Source organism: Pelobates fuscus, chromosome 3 (assembly GCF_036172605.1).
Source record: "Pelobates fuscus isolate aPelFus1 chromosome 3, aPelFus1.pri, whole genome shotgun sequence".
Lineage (NCBI taxonomy): Eukaryota > Metazoa > Chordata > Amphibia > Anura > Pelobatidae > Pelobates > Pelobates fuscus.
In genome coordinates this window covers 314,987,067-315,015,061 of record NC_086319.1, presented here as the reverse complement: position 1 = coordinate 315,015,061, position 27,995 = coordinate 314,987,067, and the positions used below count along the sequence as shown (strand labels likewise).

Here is a 27,995-nt window from a genome sequence, read left to right as displayed (position 1 = left end):
ACTGATGAAATGAGAGTGAGTCTTGATGGGCCAGATGGATGGGCCCGTGGCTGGATTGGTAAAGGGCAGAGAGCTCCAGTCCGACTCAGACGCCAGCAAGGTGGAGGTGGAGTACTGGTTTGGGCTGGTATCATCAAAGATGAGCTTGTGGGGCCTTTTCGGGTTGAGGATGGAGTCAAGCTCAACTCCCAGTCCTACTGCCAGTTTCTGGAAGACACCTTCTTCAAGCAGTGGTACAGGAAGAAGTCTGCATCCTTCAAGAAAAACATGATTTTCATGCAGGACAATGCTCCATCACACGCGTCCAAGTACTCCACAGCGTGGCTGGCAAGAAAGGGTATAAAAGAAGAAAATCTAATGACATGGCCTCCTTGTTCACCTGATCTGAACCCCATTGAGAACCTGTGGTCCATCATCAAATGTGAGATTTACAAGGAGGGAAAACAGTACACCTCTCTGAACAGTGTCTGGGAGGCTGTGGTTGCTTCTGCACGCAATGTTGATGGTGAACAGATCAAAACACTGACAGAATCCATGGATGGCAGGCTTTTGAGTGTCCTTGCAAAGAAAGGTGCCTATATTGGTCACTGATTTGTTTTTGTTTTTGAATGTCAGAAATGTATATTTGTGAATGTTGAGATGTTATATTGGTTTCACTGGTAAAAATAAATAATTGAAATGGGTATATATTTGTTTTTTGTTAAGTTGCCTAATAATTATGCACAGTAATAGTCACCTGCACCCACAGATATCCCCCTAAAATAGCTAAAACTAAAAACAAACTAAAAACTACTTCCAAAAATATTCAGCTTTGATATTAATTAGTTTTTTGGGTTCATTGAGAACATGGTTGTTGTTCAATAATAAAATGAATCCTCAAAAATACAACTTGCCTAATAATTCTGCACTCCCTGTGTGTGTATATATATATATACACACAAAAATAGGTAAGCAAGGCACTCCTCCTGAAATTCCTCTGTAGTAAATCAAATGCCTAGGTGCAATCCCGCGTCCAAGTATACATCAATCAATAAGGGGAGCACACCAGGACTTCAATATAGTGGAAAAAAGGTATTTACTGTATCAAAAACATGGTACAAATTCTGTGCAAAAGAAATCAATTTCTTTTGCACAGAATTTGTACCATGTTTTTGATACAGTAAATACATTTTTTCCACTATATTGAAGTCCTGGTGTGCACCCCTTATTGAGATATATATATATATATATATATATATATATATATATATACACACACACACACGATATTTTTTATTATCTCCAGGAGGGTGGCTTGGAGTCCTGTTCCTGATGGTGGCAGTAAGGGGTCTGGAGCAGCTCTGGAGTGCTCCTCTCCCCTCATGCTGCTACTGCCTCTCTCTCTCCCACGCTGTCTCCCTGCACGATGCTGGGAGGAAGTGACAAGCTGACATTACAGGGGCCCAGTCGCAGTCTTAAAGGACCGCGGTACCCATCTGGGCCCCTGTTCAACAGTAATGTATGATAATAGCACTTGGGTAACATTACGCGGCACGTATTTTAGGAACCGCTGGTTTAGAGGATATACAGTGGTGTATTCCAAACTATTTCACATTGTAGCTTACACTTAAAAGCATGCCATTTTTATTTTTTCCTTAAAGCAAAGATTAAGATATCTGCACTCGCCTGCTTTACTCAAGATATATTGTTTAAGTCTACATGCAATTACCTCTCTGATAGAAAATATAGTGAGACAGTAACTCCTTATAGTCATAGAATGCTGTGTTGACTAATGTTCCAAAGTGCCGCTAATGTGGTGAATCCTTATTTAAACGTCTAAACAGCATGATTTAAGATCCATATATACTGATTTACTGAGAATCTTCTCTGAAGTCGACTTCTGTTTGGATGTTCTAGGATTTCTTGCTAAACCAAAAATTGTGCAGATTGGACAATGGAATTTTAAAGAAAATGTTGTGAAGCAAATGTAAAGAAACACTTTAGGGTTAGGAATACAAATATATATTTTTAAACACAAACCTGATTGCAGCATCTTGGCATCGGGTCGCACTCCTCCGCAGATATGGGGCCTAACCAGCATATGCGGCAAGCGCTGTGTGCACATCAGGCCTTCCCCATAAGAAAGCATTGTCTCAATGCTTTCCTAAGGGGTTTTACTTGACGCTTAATGTTCTCATGCACAGTGTGAGGACATCTAGTGTATTTCACAGAGTAAAACGGTTAAGCAGACACTAGAGGCAGTCTGAACACTGTAGTTTCTCTAAAACTGCAAGGTTTTACATTGCAGAATTAAGAGAACCAGGGACACTGCACCCAGACGACTTCTATGAGATGAAGTTGTCAGGGTGCCTTTAAACCCAAAAAGGTGAAGCAATAGAACAGCTGAGTTGGATACGTGGTTTTCGAATGAGCCACTTGTGTTGAATTGACAAATTGCAAATTTTACACCCAAGTCCTGGTTTAATGAATGAACCCTTTTGTCTTGTTAAAGAACCACTACAGACACCATGACCACTTTATCTCAATGAAATGGTCTGAATGTAGTGGCACTTTAGTTTAACATACTATATATAGGGTGAGGTAAAAAAATGCCTACAAATTGCAAGGTATAATCAAAGAAAATTAGACCTCTGCTGCAGATACTCCACACTAATGTCCCAAACATTTCGGGCAGCGGCCCTTTCTCAATGCTAACACTGCTGCCCAGAACGTATGCTGCTTTAACTTTGTCCTCAAATAAGTTGTGGTAGCACCTGGGTGTGCACACCTATACTGGATGCGCAGGACTCTGGTTTGTGTTTTTTAGTTTAAAATACTGCGATTTTGCAGAAACTGCAGTGCTTTCATTGCAAGATTAAAAACATCTCTGAACTAGAGGCTTTCTTCATGTGAGAACCGAGTCAATCTTGGCTCTCAATTACCTGACCGCTCCTAGAGCAATATTTGCTTGGCGCAACATGGTGATTTGCTGCACTTTCGCCCTAGCCTCCCACTGCTTCCATATGGAGATTGGCCATCATTGGGTCTTTCCTGCTTGTGTACAGGAAATAAAGCAGAGAAGACTATAGAGACTGTGTTTTCAAACACTATCTGACCCAACGTGCATGTATACGGCTAAAGGATCCAGTCTTATATTAAAGGTTGGGGATAGATTTTTCTCATAAAAAAAATAAATAAATCTTTTTCTCAGAAATGGCATGGTCTACATTTGGCTGAAAACATGCCTTATGGCTGTCAGCCAGGCAGCTACTGGAGCAGATTTCCCTTTAAGACCTTTGATTTTCGAATGTCTTTAGGTTTGCTGAGCAATGACGCTGAATGTGGCTAATGCTTCTCATAGGGGAACACTGCACTGGATTTGGTGAATGTGACGTATATCATGTGTGCACCATAGATATGATATGTCTCTCTATAAGAAACACCAGATTGTGGACCAGAGTTAATCAAACATGATATTCTGATCATGAGTAAATCTGGCTGCTGAGCAGAAACTCTCCGAGTGCTGGATTACAGGTAAATTTAATGGGGTCTTTTTCCCTTTTCTTACAAGGAGGTGTAAAGCTAAACTAAAAAATAAATCTACTATTTTTTTTAAAATAGATCAATTTTAATATCAGAGTTATTTTAATTCAATAATTAATTCATATTAGGAACGGGAACATTAGAAAGCTGACTAAATAACGGGTTGTATGCAGATAAACAAAAAAATATATATATTCAATCAGCTCAAAACAGGTTATCACCACATTGAGCTACACACACACACAGTATATATATATATATATATATATATATATATATATATATATATATATATATATATATACGCGCCATGTGATGGTTATTTAAAGCTGGTATTTAGAATGATAAATACTCCTGAATATTTATCACTTTCTAACATTGCTATTTTACAATGGCTTAAATACAGGATATTTCCTTGCACTTTATAAAGGTACAATGCAAAAGCTTTAAAAGGTATGCAAATTAGTAAAAATGGTAATCTGAAATACACTGAAAAGATTCGTCTTTAGTGTCGTACATTCAACTCTACTAGTCCCCCCACCCCCCCTTTCGTTCTTGCTATATTTACAATGGATTTTTCTGTAGTATGTTGCCAGGGAATAACCCATTGTTTGTAAAAGCAAAAGCAATTTGATTTATATTACCTGTAATTTTTGAAGAGAATACAATTCTTGTGTACTTTTCAAGGACATCGAAGAAAGGGAGAAATGTGTGTGAGGCGTGAACTACACAAAAGGTGAGCTCAAACATTTTCTGACATTTTCATTTTATTAAAGGCATCTTAAAAGCAAAAAAAAAAAAAAAAAAGAAAAAATCAACACAAAATTGTCTTGACAAAATCTCTTTTCGTCATTTTCATGTTAACCACTTCATGGAATGAGACTGTACCAGCAGAGCCTCTCTGAGCTGTGCACGGCAGGCTTTGTAATGGGTCTGAATGCAGAGTGGCAGCTTTCAAGGATGGAGTCTATGGATAGATTTTGTTGCCGATTCTCCGCAGCCGGGTTCCCCTGTAGTAGGCTTCACATTCTGCGTGCTTTACGTGGTCGACATCCATTGTGTGGTATGGGCGTGTTGTCTGTAATTGAAATCACTTCAAGTCCTCCCATTGTTAACCCTTTGATGGCAGACTGGAGGAAAAAAAATGTTAAAGTAGTACTATGAATGCAAGTTCAGGAACATACACAGGATTTCTTATTTTACTTCCCATAAAGAGATGTATACACTTAATTTACTCCTATTAAAGGATTACAAGTCTCTGAGTAAACATTTATAAGGAAGAGGGACTACATTCAGTTCAATCATTAACATAATATTACAGGTTTGTCAAGTCCCTTTTAATAATACTTCTTATGACATTTTACTCAATGCTAGCTTGAAGAAAGTGCATTGATTTGTTCTAAATAAAATAAAAAATACACACACATAAGCACGTTGCTTGTTAGACATTTCCTTTTCATCTGAGTGAAATCATTCATGCATACATTAAAAAATATAGCCTGCTTGGTAATCGTAAACCACCTCCATAAAACAAGCGTTTTATTTTCCCTGGCAGAGTAGCAAACCGATGTACATGAATAACAGATTAAACTGACCATACACTTTGCTCAATATGAAGAGTCAAGATGGACTAAACTTATACTTTAAAGCATTGTATTGCAGGTTACAGAGCATGCATTTCAAATGACAAAAAACTGTTGTCATTTGACAAAACTGTTCCAATTTTCTGTCTGATGTAAACAGAGCATTTAGAGAAGTTCAATTTTTCAATAGTTGTGCCATTATTATGCTTTGATGACTGTTCCGTTTAATCATTTTCCCGTGATTACATTATATATAATGCTGTATATTAATACAGCCATCTTTATTGGAATTTCTATAGTATCTGATCCTATTGCAAACACAGGGTTTAAACTGTGACTTGAAAAATCAGGTTTGCAAAATGTATGCCAAAATAGCAAAAGTCTTCAAATTCCATTTTTGCTTTCAAATCACTGCTTAATGTATAAACCCTAATGAAACCGTTTAAGGGCCAAGACATGCCATGGACAGGAGTGGAAAAATAGCCAACATACATAAACAATCTACAAGCAATATTTAAGCGATACCAGCAGACACTGATGTACAAGTTTAAATAATAAGGGAGGGGGGGGGGGGGGCATCTAAAATTAAAGTCACACTGAGCAGCAAATTAACTGAAGGTTCTTTCTTGCTTGCATGCCAATTACACTGTTATCAAGCCTGATCTATTTCTTTACAAAAGCTGTTATAGTCCAATAGTCTGTTGTGACTGTAGGTTAATGGCAGCAAAATTACATTGACTAGCCCTTGTCTGAGAATATTTGAGGTATATCACTTGTTTCAGAACACATTGAATACAATATTTCTCCCTCAAAGTTACCTCTTGTGGGATTAAGGAGAACACAGACATTTGGCCAACAGCCCTGTCTAGAGAGAACTACTGTATTTCTGGCACGATTTACAGTATGTGCTTGTCTCAAATGATAGATGAAGATATACATTTTAACTTGGTATACCTATATGTTGATTTACTATGTGTTATGCAAAACTAGTCAGAAAAGTAGCAAAACTATAACAAAACAAATCGAAGATCCTGACAGAAAACTGGTATAAATCTTTTATAGGTTTATCATCATTGCCATGTGACCGGTTTGATAAACAGTGGGCTTTATATATAAAAAGGTATAATTCTAACACAATGCATCATTCATATAAATCAAATTTAAAGGAAGGAGAGACAAGAACTGTTTTATTGTCATACAGTGCAGATAATGCCAGATACAGCATGGAATTGTAGTGCAATAAAGTAATCTAGAGCAGTGGTTCCCAAACCTTTTAGGTTTAAGGCACCCTTAATATTTCAATAATTTTCCAAGGCATCCCAAGTCAAAACAATTATCTAGGGTGTGTGTGTGTGTGTGTGTATATATATATATATATATATATATATATATATATATATATATATATATATATATATATATATATACACACATACATACATACATACACACACACACACACACATACACACACACACAGCTCTGCGGCATATATTGGGCCCCTAATCTTGGGTGGGAGTGGCACTGGTAGATTATTTAAAGAAACCATCCAGGCACAATAACCACTACATTACGTTGTAGTGGTTATGGTACCAGTAGTGCCCTCCCAGGGTAAGTAGTCAAACTGTTTAAGAACGGTTTTACAACTTACCTGGGGTCTGCTGGGATAGGGGCTGTAGTGTGTGTGTGTGGGTGGTGGGGGGGGGAGGGAGGTACAGTGTGCGTGTACAGGGTTGCAGTGTGCGTGTGTGTGTGTGTAAGATGCAGTGTGTGTGTACATTGTATTTGTGAAGGATGTAGTTTGTGTGTGTGGGGAGGCAGGTTGTGTGAGGGGTTCAGTGTGAGGGGGGCAGTGTGTGGGGGCAGTGTGTGGGGGCAGTGTGTGTGTGCGCGCGCGCATGGGGGGTCAGTGTGTGCATGGTGGGACAGTGTGTGTGTGGGGAGGGTAATTGTGCGTGTGTGGGGAGGGTAATTGTGCGTGTGTGGGGAGGGTAATTGTGCGTGTGTGGGGAGGGTAATTGTGCGTGTGTGGGGAGGGTAATTGTGCGTGTGTGGGGAGGGTAATTGTGCGTGTATGGTGGACAGTGTGTGTGTATTGAGGAGCTATTGTGTGGTGTGGGGACTGTGGGGGTAGGAGAACAAATTAATATATATACACACACACACACACACACACACACACACACACACTTTTATTTATTTTAAATATAAAAAAATAAAAATAAAAATTATGTCCCCCCTCCCTGCTTACCTTTGCCTGGGAGGGGGGACATTTCCTGCAATCCCTAGTGGCGACCTTGAAGTCTCGCAAGTTCACGAGAGGAGAACCAGGCAGAGCTGCAGGTTAGAGCTCCCCCGGGTACTTGCCAACTGTCACCAAAGTGCTAGTGGGCTGAAGGAGGTCTCTGATCTCCCCTCCGGTCCTGCAGAGCCGGCAGGGGAGAGCACAGTTTTTGGTGCCATCATCATAGCACCGGGAAAACAACTCGCGGCTCCCCTGTGTGCCCTTCACGGCACCCCAGAACCCTGTAGCACACAGTTTGAAACCGCTGATCTAGAGAATAGTTTTGCTCCTAGCATTAGCAGCACAAACCTGAGCTCTACACAGGATTACCAATGCAAATGTGCGGTTTAAATGACAGGCCAGAGAAAGGCAGACAGACTGTGTGACATCATGCAGTAATGATGCTAAATCAATTGCTCTAAAGGAACCTGCCATTCTACTACACTTTCCTAAGATTAAAGAACCACTCTAGTTTTCCTGGCACTATAGGGTCATTAGGTCCCCTCCACCCTCAGGGCCCCCTCTTGCTGGGCTGAAGGTGTTAAAACCCCTTCAGCCACTTACCTTTTTCCAGCTCCTCCCTCTGTCGATGTCAGCTCCGAATGCACATGTGCGGCAAGAGCCGCACACGCATTCAAACCGCCCATAGAAAAGTATTACTCAATGCTTCCCTATGGACGTCCAGCGTCTTCTCACTGTGATTTTCACAGTGAGAATCGCGGAAGCGCCTCTAGCGGCTGTCAGTGAAACTGCTATGTTTTCAGCTGCAGGTTTGAAACTAGATGGATCTGGCACCCAGACCACTTCATTGAGCTGAAGTGGTCTGGGTGCCTACAGTGGTCCTTTAACTTAGAAAGTTTGTATTGAAGGTTCATTCAACTTTTTTCCAAAAAAAAAAAAAAAGTCTTAAAAAAAAAAAAGCTGCAGATGATTACAAGATCCCCTCTCTTTCCCCAGCACAAACCTGCAGTCTGTGCCTGGAAAAACACCAGAGACGTCTCATTAAGAAGCCACAGTGCTGGAGCATGAGATTATGACTTTCCTAAGTGGTACAGCTTATTGAGAAGGGGCACAGGCAGGTGCATTCTAGCCCAGCACGACTGCTGCTTCTGTTAGCTACATGGTGCTGACGTATGCAGAAAAATTAAGACCTTATCGGCTGGTTGATTGACAGTCAGGGAGACGTTTCTGCTTTGAATTTATAAAAGTGCACATTTCTATTGAAATCGGCACTTTCATAAGTTGTCCCAAATATGACAGACTCCAGACACAAAGCACTTTAACTAACTGAATGTAAATGCCCAATGTAAAATCCCCTCCGTACAATGAGAAAAGGACAGAAGTCCCTAGAATCCTCTTAAGCAATTTATGAAAAAAAATAGGGTCCATATCTACTAGTCCACACATTGTGTTAGATTTTTTCATAAATCATAAACTCTAGTACAACATTTATTCAGTAAAATCGGTGATGGTAGAGGTAATGGCTGCCTTCCTTCATGCAAAAAAATAAATAAAAAATATTTTGTTACTACTGTATTTTTTTTCTCCTTCTGTTGAATGGGCATTCTAAACCCCTTAAAGCGGCACTGTCATGCCGAACTTACCTTTCCTCAATCTCTTCCTCTTCTCACCCTCTCTCGGGATCTGTTATTCATTTCTTCCATTCTTCTTTAGTTTTCTTTAAAACCATAAGACAAAGTAGGGACTCTTTGTCTTATGGGATTCCTCCGCTTGACCAGCTCTGACCAGCGGAGGAGCAAAGTGTGCTTCATTTCCGCTGGTCAGAGCAATTTTCCCATGATCCCTAGCTTTCCTCCCTGTTCCCACAATGCTTCCTGTCAGTATTGCCGAAAGTCCTGTCACTTAGACAGAACGCCGGCAAAACTGCCGAATTGCATCCTAACAGAATGAGCACTGTTTCTCCATTGGTGTTAGGATGCAATTCGGTACTTTGTTCGGATCGGAATTTCATTCAAATGAATGAAACTCCGATCCTATTCATTGCTGTGGCTGCATCTTGCAGCCGCTTAGTAGATAACTCCCTAATTCCCACGGTATCAGGGAGCTATCTACTAAAAGGCTGAAAGACCTGAATTGGTCTTTCAGCCACATTTACTAATACTAAGTAAAAATGACTTGGTATTAGTAAATAATATGCCCCTACTCGCTATACCGCGAGTAGGGGCATGTCTAGTAAGCAGTGAGCAGCCTGTGGCTGCTCACTGTAGAAAAAAAAAAAATAAATATTGCCCCCCACCCCTAAATGACGGGTGGGGGCCGTTAAGTAAAATAAGGGAGGGAGACCTATTGTCCCCCCCCCCCGGCCCCCACCCCTGAGCGGTGGGTGGGGGCCATAAAGATAATGAGGGGGGGGGGACCTACTGTCCTCCCCCCCCGGGCGGCGGGTGGGGGCCATAATGTTAATAAAGGGGGGGGGGGGACCTACTGTCCTCCCCCCCGGCCCCCACCCCTGGCCGGCGGGTGGGGGCCATAATGGTAATAAGAGGGGGGGGGACCTACTGTCCTCCCCCCCCCCCGGCCCCCACCCCTGGGCGGCGGGTGGGGGCCATAATAGTAGTAGGGGGGGGACCTACTGTCCTCCCCCCCGGCCCCCACCCCTGGGCGGCGGGTGGGGGCCATAATAGTAATAGGGGCGGGGGACCTACTGTCCTCCCCCCCCCAGGCCCCCACCCCTGGGCGGCGGGTGGGGGCCATAATAGTAGTAGGGGGGGGGACCTACTGTCCTCCCCCCCGGCCCCCACCCCTGGCCGGCGGGTGGGGGCCATAATAGTAATAGGGGGGGGGGGACCTACTGTCCTCCCGGCCCCCACCCCTGGGCGGCGGGTGGGGGCCATCATAGTAATAAGGGGGGGGGGGACCTACTGCCCCCCCCCCCCCCCCCGGCCCCCACCCCTGGGCGGCGGGTGGGGGCACTAAGTAAATCCCCCCCCCCCATCAAGGTGACTAGGGGTGCCCAAGCCCCTAGTCACCCACCCCCCACCCAAATAAAAAATGCCCCTACCTACCCCCCTCACCCTAAAAAATAGTGAGGGGGGAATAAAATTGCTAACCTGTAAAGTAAAATTAAACTTACCATTCGACGTCTTCTTTTTTCTAAAATCTTCATTTTTCAGCCCCAAAAAAGGCCAAATAAAAAACCATCATAGCCGTCGAACTAAAAATAAAATAAAAAACCCGAGCGCAAAAAAAAAAACCCGACGAAAAATAAAAAACCCGAGCGCACAAAAAAATAATCCATCTTCACCCATGGAGGGCTCCGCGCAGACTGAGCTCCGCAGGGCGGGGCAAGGCTTATAAAGCCTTGCCCCGCCCTGCAATTAGCCTAAGAACACTCTGATTGGTGGGTTTAAGCCAATCAGAGTGCTCTTTGTCATTTTACAAGCGTGGGAAAGTTCTTTGGAATTTTCCCACGCTTGTAAAATTACACAGAGCACTGTGATTGGATGGCTTGAAATCCATCCAATCACAGTGCTCTGTGTCATTTTACAAGCGTGGGAAAATTCTTTGGAACTTTCCCACGCTTGTAAAATGACACAGAGCACTGTGATTGGATGGCTTGAAATCCATCCAATCACAGTGCTCTGTGTCATTTTACAAGCGTGGGAAAATTCTTTGGAATTTTCCCACGCTTGTAAAATGACACAGAGCACTGTGATTGGATGGCTTGAAATCCATCCAATCACAGTGCTCTGTGTCATTTTACAAGCGTGGGAAAGTTCTTTGGAATTTTCCCACGCTTGTAAAATGACACAGAGCACTGTGATTGGATGGATTTCAAGCCATCCAATCACAGTGCTCTGTGTAATTTTACAAGCGTGGGAAAATTCCAAAGAACTTTCCCACGCTTGTAAAATGACAAAGAGCACTCTGATTGGCTTAAACCCACCAATCAGAGTGTTCTTAGGCTAATTGCAGGGCGGGGCAAGGCTTTATAAGCCTTGCCCAGCCCTGCGGAGCTCAGTCTGCGCGGAGCCCTCCATGGGTGAAGATGGATTATTTTTTTTGTGCGCTCGGGTTTTTTCTTTTTCGTCGGGTTTTTTTTTTTTGCGCTCGGGTTTTTTATTTTATTTTTAGTTCGACGGCTATGATGGTTTTTTATTTGGCCTTTTTTGGGGCTGAAAAATGAAGATTTTAGAAAAAAGAAGACGTCGAATGGTAAGTTTAATTTTACTTTACAGGTTAGCAATTTTATTCCCCCCTCACTATTTTTTAGGGTGAGGGGGGTAGGTAGGGGCATTTTTTTATTTGGGTGGGGGGTGGGTGACTAGGGCCTTGGGCACCCCTAGTCACCTTGATGGGGGGGGGGGGGGGAATTTACTTAGTGCCCCCACCCGCCGCCCAGGGGTGGGGGCCGGGGGGGGGGGGAGGACAGTAGATCCCCCCCCCCCCCCTTATTACTATTATGGCCCCCACCCGCCGCCCAGGGGTGGGGGCCGGGGGGGAGGACAGTAGGTCCCCCCCCCTTGTTACTGTTATGGCCCCCACCCGCCGCCCAGGGGTGGGGGCCGGGGGGGGAGGACAGTAGGTCCCGTCCCCCCCCTTATTACTATTATGGCCCCCACCCGCCGCCCAGGGGTGGGGGCCGGGGGGTGGAGGACAGTAGGTCCCCCCCCCCCATTATTACTATTATGGCCCCCACCCGCCGCCCAGGGGTGGGGGCCTGAGGGGAGGACAGTAGGTCCCCCCTCATTCCCATTATGGCCCCCACCCGCCGTCCAGGGGTGGGGGCCGGCGGGGGAGGACAGTAGGTCCCCCGTCCCCCCCTTATTACCCTTTTTTTTTTTTTTTTTACAGTGAGCAGCCACAGGCTGCTCACTGTTTAGTGGACATGCCCCTACTCGCGATATAGCGAGTAGGGGCATTGGGGAGATTTGAATCTCCCTTGTGCTATTATGGGGGTCATATTGACCCCCATAGAGTGAGGGGGGGACCTGGGGGGCTAATGAAGTGGTGGGGAGCACTGCTCCCCACCGCTTCTGTCTTTACATATTGCAAGGAGGGAGCTGCACGCCGGTAGCTCCCTCCTTGTAATAAACCGAACAAACAAACGAACACTGATACACAGTGTTAGTTTGTTCGTCTGATTTTTTCTATTCATTCATTCGTCTGTCTGATGAATGAATGAATAGGTGAAATTCCCGTTCGCATGTCCAGATGTTTCACTGGGCATGTGCGGGAATCTCACAGTCTGTGTAGTGTGGGTAGATGACGTGTCCCACAGGGACTTCTCATACCCACACAAAGATGGCGGCGCCCTGAATATAGATCGGGGCAGAAAATAAAGAATAAAAAATAGGTAATGTGGGGGGCATAGGGGCATTTGGGGATGACTAGGGGGTCGATTGGATGTAGTTGAGGCGGGAGGGGGGTTAAAAAAAAAACGGAATTCGGCATGACAGTGCCGCTTTAACCCTATGCCAATGTAATGGGTATAGTGCTAATAGGCTGTAGGCATCGTCTCCGGATTCTTGAGGTTTTTTTTTATACCAAAATTAAGAGATCTGAAACAGTGTTCCGAACCGCACTTGCAAGAATTGATAATGAGGATGTTCTCTTTCAGTATTACTGTCAATTTAATACATATTTGGAAAGCTTTGATTGGCTAAGCATGTCAGGTGATTCTCTATGCCAATCGGTGCCATTCAAATATGGATGAAATTGGAGGAATTATCAAATTGTCAATTCTGACAAGCAGGTGCAAGGCAGAAGACACCTATGGCGTAATAGTACTATAACAACTACATACATAGTGGCTATGGTGCTTAGACTGGTCATTTAATATTAAACAGAACTACAACATACAATACATATTACAAACTACGAATATAAACGGAATGATAAAAACCTTTTTATGTACTCACCAGTCTTCCGGGTCCCAAGCCTTTTACAATAACTCTCACATGAGACACACCTTTAGTAATGGCTTTCTGTAAATAATATATTGTAAAACATTAATGTAATGGAAACTCAGCATATTAAATAATACAGTTGAACGCAGAACATGCACCAATTACTACATGCGGATATATGCTTTAATGAGATTAAAAACAAGAAAAGAACAAGTGGAGCCTAGAGTTGCATACCCTCTTAGTGGGGGCTAACCCCGGTGTAAATGTCCAAAAAAGAAAGAGATGGAGGATGCAAAGGTGAACAGAAAGGAATAAAGCAATGGACAGAACCAGATCCTTAATCCTAATTGATATATATAAAACTTAACATGTAATCAGTAAGATAAAAAGTCAGTGGAATGGACTAAAAGGAACAAGACTGACCACAGACAAAATAAATAGACTTAAAAAAAAAAAAAAAAAATGTACAAAGAAAAAAAAAAAGCTACCCCTGATGCAAGTTTTTTTTTTAGCTCATCTGATGATGCTTCTATTTATCCTAAAACGGTTACCAGGCAGTTGAATGATAGAGATATTTCTGTGACGGCATCCCTAGCAGAAATCGGTTGTAGGAAACAGCCTCAGGGGAAGTTTTGCTTCTTTTAGCCATCTATCTTAAAACGAATACCAGGCAGTTAAGTAACGCTATCCTTAGCAGAAATCTGTTGCAGGGGACAAGCTCGCTCTAACCAGCATCTTGTCTACACAATACTACCGTGCGCTTATTGATTATCATCTAGTACTTGGTTTTACCGATTACATTGGCCAGTATAGGGCTAATCTTTACTGGGGTAAGAGGTGCCCTTGAAGGCACATATAGGGCGAGAAAGCAGATTTCTGGTACATTCCCCTTCTCTGCTCCCACAGACTTTCCCCCTCTTTCATCATTCCCCTAGGTTTGTAAAATTACCATTGTGACACTGCTGTGACTGTGTCAATTGCAACACAGTGTCTAGATTGTCAACATCATTCTGCAACTACTTTACCATAAGCACTGTTATTTCATTTGAAAATGCTCATTTAATGCAGCACTGCAGCAGATAGGTCAGAGATACTCGTGGTCATCCTGCACATTAGCTGGTAACTCTGCACACCTGTCCAGATATTGGGGCAGCGACATTGCGATTATTCTGCCTTGTTAGCCATCTTTCACATTTATATTTAACTGCTTGCAGGACTATTTAAACAGCAGTCCACATTTATTTACTAGTTATTAGAGTGTGCTTTTGCATTAATCTCTGCACCAAACTATTGAGATCTGACACCTCCATCCAGATACCAGGTGTCTTGTGTTTTTACAAGAGCATATGAAGGTGTCAGTCTACACCTGTTTCAGTGGGCTATTTTAGCAAATATATTTATTCTTTTGTGTATCGTTTTTTTCTTTGAACATTTTTTATTTATTTAGTCTGGGGTCAGTCTTGTTCCTTTTAGTCCATTCCATGGACTTTTCATCTTACTGATTAAATGTTAAGTTTTATATATTTCAATTAGGATTTAGGATCTGGTTCTGTCCAGTGCTTTATTCCTTTATGTTCACCTTTGCATCCTCCATCTATTTTTTGTATGCTTTAAGGAGCATATTATAATTCGAACTTTATCCCACAAAAGAGATTGCATTAAAACAGATGATAATACACATAGGAATAAACAAAATCAAGAAGACATCATTTGATTGACATATTGCCACGTAGAATCGAGGAAATACCCATCCTGGCCCATCCAGAAATAAACAATTATATAACAAATACAGAGTGGGAAGCAGAGAGAAAATTGCAAAGGAAAAATCATGGCTTACGAATTAAACCACAGGGGTATCAACTTGAATAAATGGAACAGCCAGTGCCTAATCTATAAGCAGAAAATGCTTTTTAATAGAACTCCAACTGACCAGCAAGTTGAAAAATGTATGCTCTTAAAATTACGTCTAAAAAATAAAAGGTCTGTCTCGCTCACCTCCTACGGTATGTGAAGATGAACATTTTTTTTTTTTTTACTCTTTCAAAAACCTCTCTTCCCCCATTGAAATAAACAGTCTTGGACTGCAATGCAAGGTAATGCAGGTTGATGCGAAGAATGTTGAGAGGACAAGGCTACAGTGTGACTGTTTCACTGCACATTCAGACTTTGACTACTTAGGAGGCTGCCTATATGTCAGCTCCCGTGGAGATAAAGGACTATAAAATACAGAGCTGTCAGATAGGGCAAATTTCAACACTTTGGAAAATAAGGAGAAAATAAAAATGACCATACTATTTTCAAGGATTGGCGAGCTCATAAAAAAAAACTGTCAACTCAGTTTGATTGTGACAAGGCTTGTGGTGTGTATTTTTTTCCCCCCTTCTAATGTCGATTAATAATTTCAATATGAGGTCAGATAGCGTACACATCTTTAAAATAGCATATTCCCAATTCAAGTTCATAAAACACACACATGTAGTATTTCAAAACTATAGGAAGGAGGCTGGGTGGCAAATGTCTCTGATAGACTGAATGTTGCATTTGCTATATGCAGTAATGTTTGGTGAATCTTTGCCACTATTGTTTGGTTACTTTGCAATTCGTAATTTTTTTCATCTTTTGCTGAATAAAGTTGAAGTGGTGCTCATCTTTATACTTTATAAATGCCTTTTTAAACATCAAACCATAAAGCAGATTGACTACACCAGCAGAATAGTAGGTTACAATCCCATCCGATATGAACAGAAACATATAGTTAGAGGGCATGTGTTCTCCAGAACCGGAAGACTGATAACAGTAACATTACGTGGATGGATTTTTCTCAATTTCTGTTGAAACATACAGGTAGTAGGATGAGGTTATGTAGAACGTAGATGTCCGGGCACAAAACAGGATGTGTCAATGCGCAATATACCATTCCACTTCAATAAAGTCTGGAAACTGAATATATCCTGGGTACCCATGCATTTATGTTCTTCATTTGATATACTTCAAGGGACTGGTAGTCTCCTTGGTTCATGTGACACCATAGTGGTGGTTGTTTCATAAGGTGTGTGCTGTTCTCGTTTTTGATTTTGGTAGAGTAACCAACTGCATGATTCCATCCTACCAGGTTTGAACAGAACTGGCTTGTGGTGTAATGGTTTGAGGATAGGTCTTCTTGGGGCACTTTAGGCTCCATATTTCTAACTGAGCAATATTTGATTGACATATGTACCCAAGCATTATGTTAGCCCATATTCATCCATATACAGAAATAGTCTATTTTCAAATGGATCTAAAGGGATGGCACATTCACACTTAGTCACAGTGAGCCCTAATCTCCAGTCCATTAAAAGTCTCTACTACTTTAGGAAAGCATCAATAACTATGTGTAAATCATTTGCCTACAACAATCTACTCCACAGCTACTTCTTACAACTGATACTACCATGGTATAGTACAGTAGTTTTTTGGGTTTTTTTACGTTTATGTTTGTGTAGTTAAATAGGCTGCAGAAAATCTCTCTTCCCTTTTGGGTACACTGCACTTTATCTTTAGTGTAGTCGTACCCCAGTACTTCCAGACTGACGATTCCATGAACACAATTTACTTTAGTTTAACACAGATGAATTAATTAACCTTATTGAGAGGAGAATCCTCTTAAACCCTTCAGAAAATTAGGCTTTAGAATTTGCAGCCAGTGAACTCGGTCACAGGAAAGAGCTAGATTAAAGGGACACTATAGTCACCAAAATAACTTTAGCTGAATGAAGCAGTTCAAGTATATAAATCATGCCCCTGTAATCTCAAATTCTCTGCTTTTTAGAAGTTAAGTCACCTTTGTTTCGGTTTATGCAGCCCTAGCCACACGCTCTCCTGGCAGTGACTCGCACAGCCTGCATGAAAAACAAAACAAAAACAAAACCCACACCACACGTTTCATATGTTAACTTGCTTTAGAAATTCTCTCCTGCTCTGTAAATTGAACAAATTACAAAGAGTAGGTTCCTGCAGGTTCCAAAAGGCTATTAAAAAAGTGCAGGAGACAGGCGGAGCCAAGCAGCTGCCACAGGAGGATGCTCACTGTATTGGCCTTGTAACATCTTGCTATAATTCTGACTTTGAGAGCAGTCTTCCGACCCGAAAACGGAGGTGAAGGTACACACATACAATGGGTTGTAAGACCAAAACAAACCCCAACACGCTCAGAACGGGTATGAATATCGAAGATCTGCTGAGGCAAGCGCATGGCACGTGTGGGCCCAAGATGACCGCTGACATCAACGACTTCTCTGACTCCTCAGAGGACCTACTGATTAACAGGAGAAATGCGATCTTGCCGCCTCTTACACAACCCCAAACAGCTGCTTAGGGTGATCACTCCCAACTTGTGACCACAGCCACTCTGAAATAGCTACTCTCCAACCTCCAGAAAACTATACAGAAAGATGTGGCTACTCTTCGCTCTGACCCTAAAGGACTCGTGAGTCGTCTACGGACCGTGGCATCTGTGCAGCGGTCCCAAAAGCTCACCGCAGATACCGAAGTGCAGAGCTTCCAGAAGCAGCAACACACCTTTAAACAATGCTTCGCGCTGCTTGAAGACACACGGCGCCGCAGCACCCTCAAGGTACGAGGCATACCTGATGAAATCTTACCAGCAGAGCTCCTGCATCTTGTGTGGAGACTGATAGGGGCCTTGCTGACTCCCAAACAAGAATGTCAGTATCGATGCGGCCTTCAGCGTCCATAAGCCCCTGAATCCACCACTAGGGACCTGGTGGTGCATGTTACATGTAACCGGGACAAGGTGGCAGCGGTGAAAAGAACTTTGCCTTATATTTTATGCTGATTTCATTGAGGAAACCCTACAGCTTCAGGTCCTGCAAGGATACACTTCGTCCATGATCTGGTAGAAGCGGCCACTCTACTGGAGACCCTGGCCTACCGCAAGATTCCATAGCCAGGCCTGGCCAACGCCGTACCCCCGCAACATCGCATAAATGAGAACTGGTGAAGGTCACTTCTTATGTCCCGGACACCTACAATCTGAGGCTCCCTATGACTTTCCAAGTGCCAGAGTGGTGTTGCCATACTTTATGATGTTTAATTTTATCTTCTCTTACACATTCTAAAATGTCTGACTTACACAAAAGTCTCCTGATCTTTGACGAAGGCTACAAGTGTCTATTTTTGCCAAGTTCCTCCTCCATGCCTCTGTATCAGTGGCAAATATTTGCTCTTGTTGGCTATGCCTAAAGGCGTAAACCTACATGAGGATTCCGATCCATTATCCTATGTTCCAACAGTTAGCCTCTAATTTGTCTAAGCCTGGATGATAGCCCAGCATAAACGCATAATGCACACTAGCCTGATCTCAATTAGTTTGCTTTGGATTTATTTTCAATTTTATTATTGGCCTCATTGCCTACACTCATTTGCACCGGTATACCTAGAGTAAACAGTAAGAGAATAGATCATTTTAATGCCATAAAATTGAGACGACATTTAGTTCATCCTTGCATTGGCTGCTTACAGTTTCACCTATTATACACAAGCCCAGGCATCTCTATTTAACTAAAAAAAGTCACCTCCAACTGTACGTTTCCTGTAAATATTTACTCATGAATCCTGAATTATGTTTGTATCTTTGTACCAACTTTGCATGATGGTATTTCTCTCATGTCAGTGAGATGAGCAAAAAAAAAAAGAAAAAAACAAAGCAGGAGAAAAGAAATTCTAAATTATACAGACTATGCAATAAAGGAAGTTTAAACATTAGATGACTTTTTACAGGAAGTGTTTAGGAAGGCTGTACATGTTACATGCAGTGGGGTGTAGCTATGGCTGCATAAACAAAGTGATTTAACTCCTAAATGACAGAATTGAGTAGTGGGACTGCAGGGGCATGATCTATATACCAAAATCACTTCATTAAGCATATGTTATTTTGAGAGAGAAAAAGAGTAATCACTGTGTCTTAAAATCGTGATGACACAAGGTGATATAGGGAGGCGAAAGGCCAAAATAAAGTGAGTTAGTAAGGGGAAAGTGGTCAGACAAAATTATTTTAAGAAATAAATACTTTACTTTGGGGATGGTATTTGATGGTGATAAGAAGAGCAAAGGAAATTAAAGAGAACTGAGTTTCAAAGTTAGGTAATTCAAATAAGGTGAACTAATTAGTTTGTGTGAAGGAGTAATGTAGAAGAGAACCAGCTCTACTTCCAAATCTAATGAAATAGGGAATGGAGTAGAAGTAGGTTGAAATGGATGTAAAAAAGGCAAAGGTCTTAATATCTATGTGGCATTTCGAAAATAACGGTTATGTACATGAAAGCCATGTAAATGTATTAGAAATGGTATAAGGTGAAGGTAATCACATTGCACTCTAGAGTGAGAATGACACTTAAATTGTAGTGGGTGAGTGGATGGCGAATGGATAAAGGAGATCTAGGTACTGAAAAGGTAATTGGGTAAATTAAGTTGTTGTAGCGAGCATAGTGATAATGGAGCAGTTTGTGCCTGAGAGTAAGGAGTAATTCACAGCACTGGGGAAAGTTTCAAGGGCATGATTAAAAGGGTGATTTTGAACATGCAATGGGAGGGGGACAAACTAAATAAGGGTTTATTTGGTAGAAGGTTGCAAACGTAAAGACTATTTGTGGAGGCTCACTAGGATGGTGGATTGTGTCCATCTCTGACAAACATTCTGTGCAGTGCACGACAATGGACCAACACAGAACAAGGACTTTGTCAATGTAGGGACATCATGCAAAATAGGGATGTATAAAATGTACGCTAGCATTATTATTATTTAATGGTGTCAAAAGGCAGAGTCTGGACTGTATGTGATATGGGGTTATGTATGTGATATGGGTGGCTATTCCGGGAGAAGGAGAAGAATAATTTAACAGATACATTATAATTACTTCACTTCAAAATTAAAAAAAACAGTTCTGATGAACGCGTGCCACTCCGTGTAATTCAAATCAAAGACCATTATCGGAGAAAAGATACATAAAAATAAATGTAAAAAAAACCTTGAAGTGAAGACAAAAAAAGAATTATACAATGAAAAGTACAAAAAAAAAAAAAAATTCGTTTTTTGTTGTGGTTTTGTTTGTTAGGTTTTCAGTATTTTATGGTGCCTCCTTTAGAAAGCAAAAAATAAATAAATAAAAAAAAAAACTGGGCACACTGTAAATAGAAAATGCAAAGCAAGCCCCAAATTGATCTGCGTACAAAAATCTGTACAAAAATATGCAGTCAAACAAAATTGTAAAAATTAGACTTCTATCTAGATTTTACTAATGATAAATATCAGCCATACAAAACTAGTAGGATAAAGTCTTTAATAATACAGAGAACATGGCATTAATCATTACCTTCAGTGTGTTTTTCTACTCCTTTGATAGTTACCCTTCCTTATTTAATCTTTTTTCTTGCATTGTATTGTTCATTCATTTTATGCTTACAATACATAATTGTTGTATTCTTAAGAAAGGACTTATACAACGACAATTTCTTCTGAGACTTCCTCTCATTATGATGAAGAATATTAAATGTTAATGCGATATATTAGGTTTAGTAACTGCATTAATTGGTGAAATTATTTGAGCCAGTAACTACAGTGCTCATTATCCAGATTTCATCGTCTATTCTGGAAATTATATTATGATGTTTGAAGCAGTTTTCTTTGTTACATGTTGTATGATCACTGATTATGTTACTATCGCATAGATTGTTATTTTTACGTAATCTAATTATTGTATGTTGTATTGTATCGAACTATAAAATTAAGTTGAACTTCAAGAATTTATGACCAGAGATAAAATAGTAGGTATCTCTTTATATCAAAATTGTGGGAGTGGTCCAATGATACTTCATACTGCCACATTAATATTAATAACATTGTATTTTCTAATAATTTTCACATTTTTAATGTTTAGTCCTACAATTATCCCTACAGTTGAAGTGCATAATCTGATACCAGTGAATTGAGCAAGATGCTATTCAAAAGCATCACTGAATTTCTGAATAGCAACTTGTTTAAAACCTGTAGTTTTGGAACGGTCATACAAATAAAACTATTCATTTAAATTTACCGGAGATTTTTTCTTCTTCTTAACACAGTTTTAGGATAAGGGGGTTAAAAAACAAAAAAACACCATAAACACTCTTGCAGCAAGCAAACCAGTCTTGTATATAAAAAAAAAAAAGCATAGAGAAAATAAATAAAAAAAGAATAAGTGCTATAATGCCAGCTACTGAAGGGTAAGAATGATCAAGACGTCATTTAAAGAGGTTTTATTATTATAGCAGTATGTAATGTGTATCTTTAAAGCATTTTTGTGTCCTAAGATTGAGACAAATAGGGTATTGGGGCGGAGCTTGACCACCGAACTGAACGGTCGCCTGAGCCTGAAACTCCGTGTCTAAAATGGTGAAATCAACTATTAATTTGCACACCAATACCCCCAAAAGTCAGTGGGGACTCCTTAAGTCACATGGGACGCAAGACAAAGAAAGCGGCATCGGACAAGTCTACCCCGGGGCTGATAATAGGCGACATGTGGAGGCAAGCACACGGCGCTAGTTGGTCCAAATATGGCGGCTCTCCATGGCGGCTGCTCGGATTTCTACGATGAGTTCTCTGGGGACGCCGAAGAAGAATTCTTGCCTGCTCCAGCCCTGAAGGCAAGACCCACTAAAGTGGGAACAGATTTAAAGCTGGTAACCATAGCGGTCTTAAAAACATTACTGACAGACCTGCAAAAGAACATTCTCGCGGATGTATCTGCGCTCCGAGGCGACCTATCTGGTACCTGGGATCCAGCAAGAATCACTCAGTGTCTCCCACAAGGCTCTACACCAGAACCCTACACAGCGGTCACGACCTAAGCGGAGACTTAGCAACATATACTATTCTCAAATGCTTTAATTTATGCTCCCTTTAATTCAGTTGTATAACCCTACTTGGTACCCCTAAAGTGTCCACCTCATGCCTCAATGGCTGCCAACATGACGATCACCTGGTTTAAATGTTCTTCCTCCCCACTGTTCCCAAATGGAAGGGTCCTCACTGTAGGCACTCGGCTCACTTACAGGGGTATAGAATGAGATACCCACCGGGGCCCCTATGGAGTTCCCACCTAGCACCAGCAATAGGTGCAGGGATACAGATTATCCTAGCAACCTTCGAGCACCCCGACCTACAGCGGTGTGTTCCACTACTAGAATTCTGTGTGACTAACTCCTCACGGAGTAGGAGCACACTGGGTATTCCTCTTGGCTTAGCATACTCCACAGAGAGTCTCCCACATAGGTTCCCACTATATACTACTAGAGGCTCACTTGCCCACCAAAGCCAAACCAGCTCAACCTCACAGAGCCTAGTTTAGCATGCAAATCAAGGCATATAGCTAGTCTGTGCTTTCTCCGTTGAGCCACAAATCCTTACAACTACCCACCGACAGGGCATGTATGCTTTGTAGCATTGTTTTTATCCTAATCTATAATTTATTTGTTAGTATAGAAGAACAGTGCTCTAGCCACTCTGATAAGTAGCATTCCATTGTCCACGGTTGCATGCTCCAGCTACCTAGTCCATTCTTATGTGTAACTGAGCAGAGGCCCTGTGTTTTTTCCTACCTACCCATAGCCTGGCATACCATACATTGCCTACTATACTACCCTAACTAGTCTGTTTATAAAACTTTAGTCTCTTACTCTGAAAAGAAAAATGTGCTGCCACTCATGACATTTCCTGCAAAAGTGTTAAACTTGTTTGTTTCTACTGTACCATCATGCCAAATGTCATTGCCATCCAATCAAAAATAAAGAATAATAAAAAATAAAAAAAATAGTAGGTTGTTATGTGGGGATTAGGGGGTAAAAAGTCTTCATCTCCATTTGGTTAAGTTTGTAAAAGAAACCAGTTCAAATTCTGGTTGCTGTACTGAAATATGCTATAACCACATACATAACATATCTAGCATTAAGATCTTTTTGAGGCTTAGAACATGTAAAACTATTGAATGAGCAACTCTTCGTTAGAAACTGTTGTGTAAATCGCTCTTTGTCTATTGCAAATGACAGTCATCCCTGTTATTTTTTATTTTCTTAAATACTGCTGCCAATAAAAATGCTTTGTGAAACAGTATCATCAGTAGCAGCAGATAATCATTTCAGTAACAAAGAACAACATAGAGGTCATATCAGCTTTTTATGTAATAGTGCAAAGAAAACGGTTATGGGCTTATTTTCAAAGGCTTGCCCTAATTAGTTTTATTTGCCAAACTAAAATGTAAGTGACCTATCTGTGCGCTGCTTAGTCACAGTGGGAAATCTATGCATCAGAAAAAAAAAAAACCAAAAAAAAACCTCAATATGCAGAGCTTAGCTCCAATATACATGGTGCAAACGGTTTCTTAAAATCTCAAAACGGTCACTAGGTTGGATGTGTGCTGCCACCCAGTGGATATTTGAGCCATTACTTTTAGACAAATCAGCACTTACATCATCAATAAAATTATTTGGATAGGGCATGGACTCTCACTTGTACAAAAACGTTTTTTGTGTCTGATGTGACATATAACCCCTTTTCCCTAGCATGGGACATAAGCAAACACTGGAAGTAATTCTGTGCTCTACTGAACCATTATACGTACTTTACTACAGATTTCAGGCTATTTTCTATATGTGTGCAATATTACAAAAGGTTTGTAACTGCCGCCCTTGCAGTACTCCACTTATTTTACGGTCACCTGTCCAGTCTCAAACATCCGTACATATAACAACAACGTATTTAACCAGGAAAGGAAAATTCAGATAACTCTGGTTTTCAAGTACGTCCTGGGATAGATAATAAAGGATATACAGACAGGATATTATATTTACTATTAATATTGAAACATTTACAATAATTCCATTAAAAAAAAAAAAAAAAACACAACAACAAAACCATTCAAACAGAACTTACTGCTGCTGCTGAGATCCCTGCTGTCTGAGCTGCTACGGTACTGCTCTTCTTAGCATTTCTGAAGCCCTCAGTGCCACATGATGTGCGTACTAGTGACTGGTTATCAAAACTGGTCACCTGGACATGTGTACTGAAACAGATGCAAAAACAACATTTTAAATGCAGTGAGCACATGGAAACTTCCACTATGCTCAATATAGACTTCTATCTTTACTTAGCCATAAGCCATCTGGCTGCAAGGTAGTTCATTTAGTTTCCATATTACAATTTGTGTTCAACAGGCATGTGTCAATTTACATGCATACAGAAATGCAGATATAGCAGAAACATGCAGAAAACACGTTCTAAGAACTCTCCAGTAAAAATAAAATATGCATGTAACTACCGATCAGCTACTTTGCTCCCATCATTTCTTTTTCATCTGTACACACTGTATATATTTGAAGGTCAGTTGTCTATTGCAAAGTGTAGGTGCAATTATTTTGAGATATCAAGATGGGCAATTTTAAGCCATGTCTGCATATAGAAGAATACACATGGCTTTGAAATTTACAGATAAAAAAAATTAAAAAAAGAAGACAACACCTGATGCTAGCTTGACTAAAGAAATAGACATCTTTTTGTGCTCTAAAGATATGACAACCATATATCAGTAACAGAAAGGGATATTTCAAATTAATTGCATGAGGTGGCTGTACGTCATGCACAGAAGAGGCATGCATGGTTGGATTGCATTTAAGGGTAGAACAAGCCTGATATGATCCACGAAAAGTTTTTTTCTGTAATAATTACAATGACTCTCTGGATACCTTGCCAAGTCAGTAGTTTCCCCATTTAGTTATAACCTCTTAATATATACAAATGAACACTATGAGAAACCACTCCTGCCTGCAGTTAGGCAATTGCTAACACTATTATATTGTGGAGTTAGACTCTTACTGCTTATCCACATGTACTATGCCCGAACATGAGATAATGTGGTGGAATCTCGGTAAAAATAAATTTAGTAGGCCGAGATTACCACGTGGCATGTGTACGTGCATATGCTGACGTATCGATCAGTTGGTTGCACGAGGCAAGATACGATCAGTAGTGTACGGAGCATGTGCAAGAATACAGGATATAGTATTCCCCCTCCTCCATTGTGCTGGTCAAGCCATGCGGTCAAACAGGAAGTTAATTCTTATTTGGGTTGATTGGTTAAGAGAATGTGCGGGTGGAGCTTAATATGGGAGGAGTTATATGCCTATATAAGGAGCCTGCACTATTGTCCGGGGCTCAGAACTTGTGGTATTTTGGTGACGCTAGTCCCTCTGAGTCCCGATCGGTGATCCAATAAAGAATCTCTTCCTTCCTGAAGAAACCTGTGTCCATCTCTCTGTGCTTGGCTTCCGTCAGTTTCTCCGGTATCATTTGGTGCATTGGCCGGGAAGCTCATCGTTCAACGGTAGCTGAGAGGCAGAGGCGTGAGACGGTCTATCTTTGCCCACGTTCTCTACGGCTGCACCCCTGAACTTCTGCGTGGACCTCCCTTCGTCTCGGCGCCACTGGTCTGTTGTCCAGGAGATCATCGGCCTCTACGTGAGAAGTGCTGGGGTGTCCCCGTCGATGAGTGTGAACTCAGGTTCAGGAACGAGGAGGTAAGACAACTGCTGTTTTAGACGGCAGGACCCACTAGGGGTATACCGATTGTGCGGTAGGCCCAAAGGGGTTTTGAATCTGTGTATCTGCCCCCTCTGTCGGAGGGAAGGAGCGAAGGCGCACCGCTCGATCGAACGCTCTTTAGTCAGACCGTTTGATTTGGTTAGTCAGGCGGGGCGCTCTGGTGTAAAATAAGCCCTAGCCGGACACCGGTGTCTTGTCTAGACTAGCGTTCTAGGGTGTATATTTTGTTCGCTAGGTCGGAGGGACCGGGAGACTAAGCGGCGTCTGTGTAAATCCGGTTCGCTAGTTCTCATCCTATCTGGGCTAAGTGGGAAGGCGTGTAAATTTGGAACCCACTAGACTTTTGATAGTACGACTAAGAGGCGTCTGTGTAAATTCGGTCCTCTAGCTCGTTGTATAGTGCGACTAAGAGGCGTCTGTGTAAATTCGGTTCTCTAGCTCGCTATATATGTGGTGATTGGGCAGTGTGGCTAACCAAAACGTATGTAGATTGTTTTTAGGTAGTCCATTCAAGGTACTGGCCAAATAGTTTAGTTGGGAATTGTAAATGTGTTAACGATTGTTTTAGTAAAGTGTATATCTTGTTAGATAGCGCGAGCTCAGCCGTCTAGCGAGAGTGTTAATAGTGTGTTGCTGTATTATAGTGCACGGTACCATAACCCTGTATATTTACTGATACTGTATATAAGTACTAATCATTGTCGTCAATTGCATGTTTTAACACCATAACCACTAATAATTGTATTGTGACCTTAACTTGTGCTTTGACCTATGCTAACCGTACTGTAACCGCTATTTGTAAAAGACGATGTTACTGGGGTGTGTTATAGACGGGTAATTCGTATATAGAGAATTATAGCGTGGGTGACTGTATAGTTACGCCAAAGGGCATAATATTGATTATATAGTGACTGGTGTAGCAGCTGTGTGTGTACGGGAATTCCCTGAGTGTTTATTGTTATTGTGTACGTTTCACTTGGTAACCGTACCACGTGGTGCTGTTGCCAGAGGAAACGGGTGTGACTGTTGAATAGTACGCGTGTATAGTATTCGTTGTCGACGACGTTCCATTGTTAAGTATGGGTGCGTCGCAGTCAACGATTCCGGATCCCTTAGGATGTATGGTGAAGAATTTTAAAAAGGGATTTAAAATTTGTGATTTTGGGGTAAAGATGTCTCCTGTACGTTTGGTCACTTTGTGTACTAGGGAGTGGCCTACTTTGGTTGCGGCATGGCCGCCACGTGGCAGTTTGGATCCAACTCTGGTACAGCGCTTACACGTGGCTGTATCAGGTAGGCCTGAACTTTACGGCCAGTTTCCTTATATTGACTGTTGGAGACAGGCCGTAAATGACTCGCCAAAATGGCTCCAGACATGCCACGAGGAGCAGTGTCGCCTCATGGTAGCTAGGACTTGTTCGTCCACTAGGACTGGTGTTAGGCCCATTTTGGACACGCCCCCTGAGTCCGAGATCCCTTTGCCGCCCCCTTACTTTCCGTTAAGAAGAAGTGACGCAAACGCAGGAAGTCCTGCAGCCCTCCCCTCATTACCCCCATCCACTTCCGCTTCCTCCTCCAGTACAGGATCCACCCCCCCTCGTACTAAATCTCCCCTTCCGGAACCAGAACCCACCCCCATTAGAAACGAATATCCTGATTTGGCGCCACTTCAGACTTCCGGTCAAGCTTCATCTAGCTCGACCCGAAGTGTTTTATTTACGACCTTTTCCCAAAACCAACCTCCCACATCCCCATACCCTATCTCTCCCCGACCGGAACCCATGACTGACGCCTCTCTACGTAGCCCCATCCAAACCCGACAGTTGACTGGTGCCCAACAATTAAAGCACTATCAGATGCCTCTTCGCCTAAATCCCGGGTCAGCCTATATCGATGCCGCAGGTCAAATGGCACACGCTGACCCAGTCTTCGTATATGTCCCATTTACCACAACCGACCTTTTAAACTGGAAGACCCATAATTCCTCGTATACTGAGAAACCACAAGCCATGACTGATCTGTTCACCTCAATAGTACAGACGCATAATCCGACATGGGCTGATTGCCAGCAGTTATTAATGACTTTATTTAACAATGAGGAAAGG

The 27,995-nt window shown here is 41.7% G+C and overlaps 1 protein-coding gene across 1 annotated transcript in view; it reads right to left on the bottom strand.

Moving 5' to 3' along the window:
- Window positions 1-4,271: 4,271 nt before the first annotated feature.
- MRPS11 (mitochondrial ribosomal protein S11) overlaps window positions 4,272-27,995 on the bottom strand; it is a 37,540-nt gene continuing 13,816 nt past the window's right edge. Inside the window, exons 4-6 of the mRNA XM_063445632.1 lie at window positions 24,226-24,355; window positions 13,272-13,337; window positions 4,272-4,652 (exon numbers count right to left, since the gene is read on the bottom strand). Coding sequence (XP_063301702.1) covers window positions 4,545-4,652; window positions 13,272-13,337; window positions 24,226-24,355 — 304 coding nt within the window. The 3' untranslated portion in view covers window positions 4,272-4,544. The remainder of the gene's footprint in view (window positions 4,653-13,271; window positions 13,338-24,225; window positions 24,356-27,995) is intronic.